Source organism: Notechis scutatus, chromosome 14 (assembly GCF_049901735.1).
Source record: "Notechis scutatus isolate UNSWTSFEM ecotype Mainland chromosome 14, rNotScu1.2, whole genome shotgun sequence".
Classification (NCBI taxonomy): Eukaryota; Metazoa; Chordata; class Lepidosauria; order Squamata; family Elapidae; genus Notechis; species Notechis scutatus.
Window position 1 is genome coordinate 11,082,959 of NC_142022.1, and position 7,804 is coordinate 11,090,762.

Here is a 7,804-nt window from a genome sequence, read left to right on the forward strand (position 1 = left end):
CTGGTGGTCATTTCTCCGGCCCTTTTATACTACCAGACTCTCAGCTTTGTGTGGCTGAATCAACCAGAGTCTCTGGGAGTTATTGCACACAACCCACAAGACCCCAATAAGGACGGGTGTTTTGATGACTGAGTTCAAACTGCATGTTAATCTGATTTCCATTTTTAAAAAAGTTTATTTTGTGCCTATTAATTACGTACTGTACTTCATAAATATGAAGGTTTTTATCCACTGAAGAAGACTTTTTGCACTAAAAGTCCAATTTTATTGGCGGGTGAAAGGGAGCTGTTTTTTCTGTTTAGAACAAAATCACTAAATAAAGACAAGCTTAAAAGTCAGATTTTCAAATGTCTCGTTGCTTTAATAGATAGTGATGTGATGAAATCAGTTTATCAAGGAGGGGGCACGGGGCACAGGCATTGCTGAAGGTGGGGGGGGGCTTTCCCCAGGATTACTGCACGGCACCCTCTTCCTAATTTTATTCAACGCAAGTCCTCGGGTGCAACTCCAACATGTGGGCAGTGGGGCGGAAGTGGGAATGGCAGCTCGGTGGCTTTCTGGAGAACAATCCCGCCTTGCAGAGCTCCGCTTTTTTCCAGCGGGGAAGCATCCCACAACGACCCGCTCACACGCACAACGGCCCAGAAACAGCGGGATTTGGAGAAACGCAGCGAACGTGTCTCGCTCGGCTCTTTCCAGACCCCAAACGGTCCCAGGAGGTCCTTCCCACCGCACCTACCTCCAGCTAGAATCGGGGGTCCTTCCTCCCACGCGAGAGTCGTTCCCGGCCAAGAGGGATCGGGGCCAGGCGGGGCGCGACCGATGGTTCTCCCAGCTAGTGACCCACGCAAGGCGCTTCCTAGAGTAGAGGCTCCTTCCGGAGAAGGCCCCCTTCGGCTTCCCTTGAGCTCCCCCGCTTTGGTCTCGGCGCCTTCTCTCCAGAAGCGATGGAGAATTTACTCCGCCCAGAGAGCGCAGTCCTGCCCTGCGCCCACAGTGGGCTGCAGCCCGCGCGCCCCCTTTGCAATCTGGACAAGGCTTCGCCGCCACCGGAGGGCGTCCTTTCTCGACTCGGTGGACTGCTCCGGTCCGCCTGCCCGCCCAGCCCCGAGCCCCGAGCCCGGTGCAGCCGCAGTCGGCCCGAATGAACGTAGCTGCGGAGCGTTGCCCTTCGCGCTTCAACTCGGAGGGAGGAAGATGAGCCTCCTGCGGGGCTTCGGTCCCCAACGCGCTCTGCTTCCCTGGGGTTTGGCAGCTTCTGAAATCCTCTCCGCTGTCAGGACCCTCGGTTTGGACAGGTTGCTGGGCCAGTGCCGGAGTCTCTCGGCCCAAGGCTCCGGACAGCATCGTATTGTCCACGTCCCCCGCGGCCTTATTTATGATCAGTTTCCGACACTACTCAGTTTGCTCGGTTCTGGACAGACAACCCCACCCCCAAGTCATAAAATTGCAGTTAACAGCAGATGTATAGCAAGTCAGCAAGACAGCATAGCAAGCGGCGACGCCCTCGCAAAGCAGGGACTCAGATAGCACCCAAGGTCCGTAGAAGGCAAAGGCAGAGGCCACCAGCGATCGACAGGAAGGAAGGTTGGCGCCCATTGGGCCACAGGAAGCCCCTCTTGGCTCGGAAAGGGAGGCTGCCCCCCCGAAGACGCTCTGCCAACCAGAGCCTGAAATACCAGTCAGACAAGGCAACACTTGGAGGAGCTGTTGTTTTACCTAGATGTTTACTTAAGAAAGACATCTCTCTTCTGTCCTGGAGAACCACGGACCCCACCCCCACCCACCCCAGGCTACAGGTTGCACCAGGTTGAGCTTGGAAAGCGTGCAGCTGGCTCTGGTCAGGGTTTGCAGGAGTTAAGTTAGAAACCACAAGTTGCACCAACTGCATATTTTTTCCAGAAGTGAAGCTTCTTGGTTCTGGGGAGGTTTTGAGCCCTCCAGTTGGACCTATAAATTGTTTGTTAAATTTATATGCTGGAATTAAGGCCAGGAGTTTTATCTATTGATTTATTCTATTTCAATAGCCCCCCCAATTCTGGACTACTTACAATTCTAAAATTATAAAGCATTTAAAGCAATTATTAAATACAATAAAAAGCATCCACCCAAAAAACGGAAGAAAATGGCAGCAGCTCCAGCAGCAGCAGCAGTGACAATGGAGCCAAGGCAGTGGGCCCTCCCCGCATTCTGAGCGCCCCCGGACGGAGGCACGTTTTGAGCTGCTGCTGCTGCTGCTGCTGCTGCTGCTGCTGCTGCTGCGGCAGCTTTTCTCCACCTGCCAAGGGCCTGTCCCCCTGAACTTTGTTGAGTAGTGGGGCTTCTCCTCCCGCCGAAGCTTCCTTCCCTTCTCACTCGACAGAGCTGAGGCATGTGACTTGCTCTCCAGACCACCCCCAGGAACAAGGGAGTTCCTTCTGAGGGGGGGGAGGGAAGAGGAGACGCCCGTTTCCTTGTGACTCACTTTGCCCATTTGTCTCCGAAGGGCTGACATGGACTCCCACGTCCTCCTGGCGATCCTACTGTTCTGCTCCGCAGGTGAGCCACAGGAAGGGCTCTGAGAGGGGCCTCTTCTGCTGGGAATGGCTGGGACAACCGATGTTCTTCCTCCAAGGGCACTTTTCCCATGCTCAGAGGTGCTCTTCTTTGGAGCCTCCCAGCTTGAATTGGCTTTGCTTTTTGCTCAGCAAGGCAGCTAAGTGGAGGGATCCAACCTGGGGGGGTCTCCTGAGAAATGGTTGTTTGTGGCCTCTCCTCCTTCGGCTTCTTCACCTGGACACAGACGGGCATGATGCCCCACTGGGTGGGTCTCTGAACAGCAGGAAAGCCCAACCTCCTTTGGGGGCCACACTGGCAGCTTCCACCGAAGTCCAGGGAAATGGAAGGGGACCAAGGCGTGGCAGTTTGTGGTGCTGAGCCGCAGAAAGCATTGTTTCCTGGCCACTAGCAGGATGGAAAGTGTAATGGAATATTTGGGAGGGGGCCCCTGAGCACAGCTGGGGAGTGGGAAAGCAGGTGTAGACTTGAAGGAACCGGCGTAAGGAGTTGGGAAAGAAGGAACTGGCTGGTGTTTCACAGCTGTTAGGGGAGCATTTATTTCTGCAAATTGTCCCCCCACCAGAAGGACATCAGTGGGTCTCCTGGTTGGCTGGTCCCGTCCTGTCCCGTTTCCCCGGTCTCCAAGGAGGCTTTCCTGGGTGGGTGGGGGGTGTCAGAACGTGCTCCTCTCTCCCCTGTGTCCCAGGAGCAGCCTCTTCACCTGAGGTCACCTTGAAGTCGGTTCATGTGGGGGATGCCGTCACACTGCCCGTGACCCTTCCCAAGGGCCAGAGGCTCACCAACCTCCTCCTGAGGGACTCCTTGAGAAAACAAGCCATCGCCATCTGGATGGAGTCCAAAATGATCACGATTCTAGACATTGACTACGCCAACCGGGTGGCCTTCCAGGAAGACCAGATGGCCTTCAGAATTGCCAACCTCAGCTTGGGCGACGGGACCACCTACGAAATCTCCACCAGCTTCAGCACTTCCACACCAAAACTGCTCAGCAGCTTTCTGGTGGCTGTATTCAGTAAGGAATCTCCTTGCGTGGCAGATAAGTAGCAGTCGCATGTAGACGGTCCCTCCACTCAGGCTGCCCTGAGGGAGAGGAGGAAGCGGAGAGGTATTGGAAAGTTGGAGAAGGCAGGACTTGGCGTAAGGGACAAACTTAAGTGATCTCCAGGAAATCAAGTCCCTTTGACTTCCACATTTCTCCTTGTTTGCCCATTTCTTGACTGTTAACGCATGAAACGTTGATAGGAGGCCGGGGGGCGGAGCGGGTGTCACACTGCTTTCGGCTGAGCTAGGGGATGTTCTTAAAAGACAAGCCTTGGTTGGTCTGATTTTCAGATCTCTTGGCTGGACTGAGTGACCTCTCTGGCCGAATCCTCGCCCCGTTAGGTTAGTGCTTTGAGCAGCAGTTTCGCTGCTCAATTTTTTTCTTCCGTGGAACTTTCAGTTCCTCAGTCACATATTGTGAGTTTGTGCAAGACAGGCAGAAGTTGTGGTGTAGCCTGTTCCAAAAGCTGATTCATTTTGCTGCACAGCTAGAAAACTATTCTGCGTTCGAGGGAAGGAAGATTCTGCTTCCCTGGAAAGGTCCAGGGGGTTAGGCTGGATGGCCTCAAGGGTCCCTTCCTGCTTCAGAATCCTAGGTCTTCTCTCCTGCTCCTTCTGAATTGCACCCCTCCTGTCTTTCCTGCCAGACATCACCGAAAGGGTCTCCTCCTTGGGGAATGATTCCTGCCACATTTATCTGGACTGTCAGGCAGGGATGGGGCGCGGTCAGAGAGTGACCTACACCTGGAAGGACACCGAGGCCGGCACCACCCTGAGCCAGGTGGCCTGGCTCACTCAGCTGGTGCACCGCAACCAGAGGAAGGCCTACACCTGCATGGCCCAGACCTCTACCGCCCAGAGCTCCTTCAGCCTCGTCCTCCAGCACTCCTGTATTCCCAACACTGCAAGTCCAGGTAAAAGGCAGAACCTGCCCAAGACGCCCCCCCGTGGCTGAGCCAAGCCACTTGCAGCTGGCAAAGACTTTTCCGCACCCCCTGAAGGCAGACTCGCAGCACCAATGTCTGCCTGAAGTGCAGGTGCCCCTCCTTCTTGGCACCAGCAATTTGGCACCAGCATTCCTGCCCCCTGCTGCAGGTCCCCTCCCTTGGCCATTAGAAATGCCTGCCTGCTTGAGGCTGGGATAAAAATTCAGCCCTCAGTCCTTGTTTTGGGGAGGAGCCCAAATCTTCCAGTCTGCAAGCGCCACTGAACGGGTCCCCGGCAAAGTCTTGGCACTTCTGACGATCCTTATTTTGGGGGCCGATTCAACTAGGTGGGGCAGCTGCCAGGTTGGCCCTTGGCTCTGCAAGGGAGTAAAGGAGGCCTCAAGGAAGCTCTGTGGCCCCTCCAGAGCTCACAAGGTCCAAACCAGGTAAAGAATATTACAAATAGGGCAGCCCGAGTACCATTTTTGAGATCTACGCAAATTTGTCAGCTGTGTTTGGAATAGTTGCACTTCTGAAGTTTGCAGAAGCAAATGTTCCCTCTTTGTCTTCGCTGTCCTCTGCATTATTCATTGGTTTCATTAGTGGGTATTCAGCAATTCTGTTTGAAGTTCTTTAAGTCATTGTTTGGCTAACCCTGCCATGCTGCAATGGGGTGGGGGGGAGACTGGAGAAAGGAGGGCGGTTTATGGGCGCGGGGATGGGACCCAGCCAGTCTGGATCAAGTGGGACCTCTGGGAACTTTGGAATCCAAAACACAAAATGGGGGTCGGATGCAAAGTCGCAGTAAAAAGGAAACAGGAGCCAAAGCAAACCTCCCCTGAGCAACACACCCACAGTTCCCATCAGCCCCACTGGGAAAGGACGATGGGCAAGGTCAGGGAAGGGGCCTCCTGACTACAGGCTGCCCTGCCCTATCTCCCAAGCGAAACGAAGACCACGTCAACCTGAAATCTGCTACCAGTCGGGCCGGGCGGGCTTTCCTGTCCACCCAGGGGATGGAGATGCCTGACTCTGCCTGGCCAGTGCGGGGGGGCGGGGGTGTGTGTGAAGTTGGTGCGTTTTTTCAGATATCCAGGGATTTGTGTGGCTCTCAGCTCTTTTGCCACCAGGCTATGGAGTTGGTTGCCCAATTCAGTGGCAGAACCCACCCACCCCTTCTCGGGAAGCCCCCACTTCTGGCTCCCCTCACCCGATTTCCATGGCTCAGATCAGCCTCCATTCCCCACCCACCCACCCCATGACTTTGGTTTCCTTTGGATGGGCTGCCAAAGTATTAATGACCCCCCCCCTCTTCCCTTCCCCTCTCCTGCCTTAGGACCCTGGGCGCTGGGCTCTCTCCTGGTCAGAGGACTCCTGGTGCCCACCGTGGCTGCTGCTCTGCTGCTGCTGTGACCCAAGAAGACCCTGGGCGGCTGCTTCCCCCGGCCAGCCGGCCCCCAGCCGCTTTAATGGGGCAGCCAAAAGGGCCTGATGAAAGCCTATCGTGGCACCAGCCCTTCCAGGTAGACCAAGTCAAGCAACGCTCCAGAGGAAGACCGGGACTCTTCTTTCCTTGAGAAAGGCTAGAATCAGAGAATTTTATAATTGCTTCTTTTATCCCAGGGAATCCGCAGCTCTTCTAAGCCATGTTTAATCAGCTTCAGACCCCTTTGCTTGTTTCATGGGCCTCAACACCCCTCGAGGCATCTCCAGCCCACCCACAGCCTCCCTCGGGCTCCCACGTGCTGGCACAGGGTGTCCCTGTAGCGCCAGTTCTTAAGGCTGGAGGAGCAACCTGTCCGATGATTGAAAAGCCGCTTTTCTCCCTGTTTTCGGATGAGTATTTGTTGTGTCTAAGTGCTTTGCCTGCTATTACCCATTAAAAGATGAGGTGAAGCCTTTCTGTGTGGGTCCTCTGGGGGGGGGGGTGGGGGGTCCTGTGGAAGGAGAAGCAGAGAAGAGGAGGGTCAGTCTTGGTGGAGGAGGCAGGAAGGACCCCCATGAGCCAAGAAGGGCTGGGCTTCAGCTCACCTGGCTGCCTCCCAAAGGACAGCCCTTGATGGCTACTCCAACTCTGCCCCACTGGGAACTGCTAGATGGGGCAGGTGCTAGCTTGCCATTGGCTTAGCAGAAGCTGAACCCAGGACTCAGAGAAACTGGGCTCCCACCTGGAGCTAAGCCCCGCAGGTGTTGCCTTGGTTTCTTTTCCAAGCCACCGTTGGCTGGCCTCATGCTACCCAGGAAGCTGATTGGGCAGCTCTAGCCTTGGCTTCCCCCACCAATAGAGCCGACCCTCATCAGAGGAGGAGGAGGAGGAGGAGGAGGAGGAGGATGTGAGACCAGGGAGTGTTTCCTCCCAACTGCCCCAGCTGCAACCCAGCCCCTCTGTTTGCTGGCACCGGTCTGGGCTGCCTGCTGTTTGGCTGGACTGTCTGTCCTGGACTGAGCAGCCCTTCCAGGCAGGGTCTCCCGAGGGGGCAGGAAGGGCGACTTCCTGCCCCCTCGGGCAGGAAGCCCACTCAAAGCGCAAAAGGATGCTGTGTTCACTGTGGGGACCGAGAGGCCTCTGGGCATTTGCCCTCGATGCCTGGAGCTGCAGCCGGTGGCGTGGGGGGAGGGCCCTCCTCAGCCAGCCTGCATGTGTCGGTGTGTGTGTGTGGGGGAAGGTTCCCCAACCTCATCCTCATTTCTGGGGGCAATGGACTGCCCCGGAGACGGTGCCCAGCTCTGAAATATGGCCACGATTGACCTTGGCCGAAGCCCTTCAGCAGCAGATCTTTCTGGGGCCACCAGCTGCACCCCTTCTGCCTGCCCCAGTGATTCCACCTCTGCCTGAAGCAAGCAGGGCTGCTTTCCATGCAGGACCCTCCTGGCTGGTCTGCGCTTGCCTTCTGCGTGAGGCCATGGTGCCCAGGAGATGCCATGCGAGCGCCAGCAGAGGGGCCAATGCCAGCCTTTCCCATCCGCCAGGCAAGAGCACTGCGAGGAGCCCAGTGAGGGCACAGGGCAGGCGGTCGCCGCTCCTCATATTTATGGTCCTGAATCAGAGGGGAAGCTGTAATTCAAGATATCATAAAGCATCCCTTAGTTTATAATAATTGAATTATTTACTGGCGACCCTGCTAAATGCTGAGTGGTATAAATTATTGAGTGACAGATCTGCCAAGAAGTTCCCATAAATAAGTAATCCTGTGCCGTCTTAATGTTCTCACTAAATAACTCACTTGGGCTTCTGTCTAAATGCCCTCTTGGGAATATTACTCAAGTGGCTGGCTGGT

At 55.5% G+C, this 7,804-nt stretch overlaps 1 protein-coding gene across 1 annotated transcript; it reads left to right on the forward strand.

Annotated features, from left to right (window-relative positions):
- Positions 1-2,198: 2,198 nt before the first annotated feature.
- LOC113428758 (uncharacterized) lies at positions 2,199-6,422 on the forward strand. The gene is made up of 4 exons (XM_026691291.2): positions 2,199-2,538; positions 3,245-3,571; positions 4,248-4,514; positions 5,863-6,422. The coding sequence occupies exons 1-4, from the start codon at positions 2,493-2,495 to the stop codon at positions 5,937-5,939; spliced, it is 717 nt and encodes a 238-aa protein (XP_026547076.1). The 5' UTR covers positions 2,199-2,492; the 3' UTR covers positions 5,940-6,422.
- The last annotated feature ends 1,382 nt before the right edge of the window (positions 6,423-7,804 follow it).

Bases quoted from the DNA above. Each gene is read 5' to 3' on its own strand.
- LOC113428758 (XM_026691291.2), top strand. From the start codon at position 2,493: ATGGACTCCCACGTCCTCCTGGCGATCCTACTGTTCTGCTCCGCAG. The intron at 2,539-3,244 runs GTGAGCCACAGG...CCTGTGTCCCAG, and splicing joins CCTACTGTTCTGCTCCGCAG to GAGCAGCCTCTTCACCTGAG. The intron at 4,515-5,862 runs GTAAAAGGCAGA...CTCCTGCCTTAG, and splicing joins TCCCAACACTGCAAGTCCAG to GACCCTGGGCGCTGGGCTCT.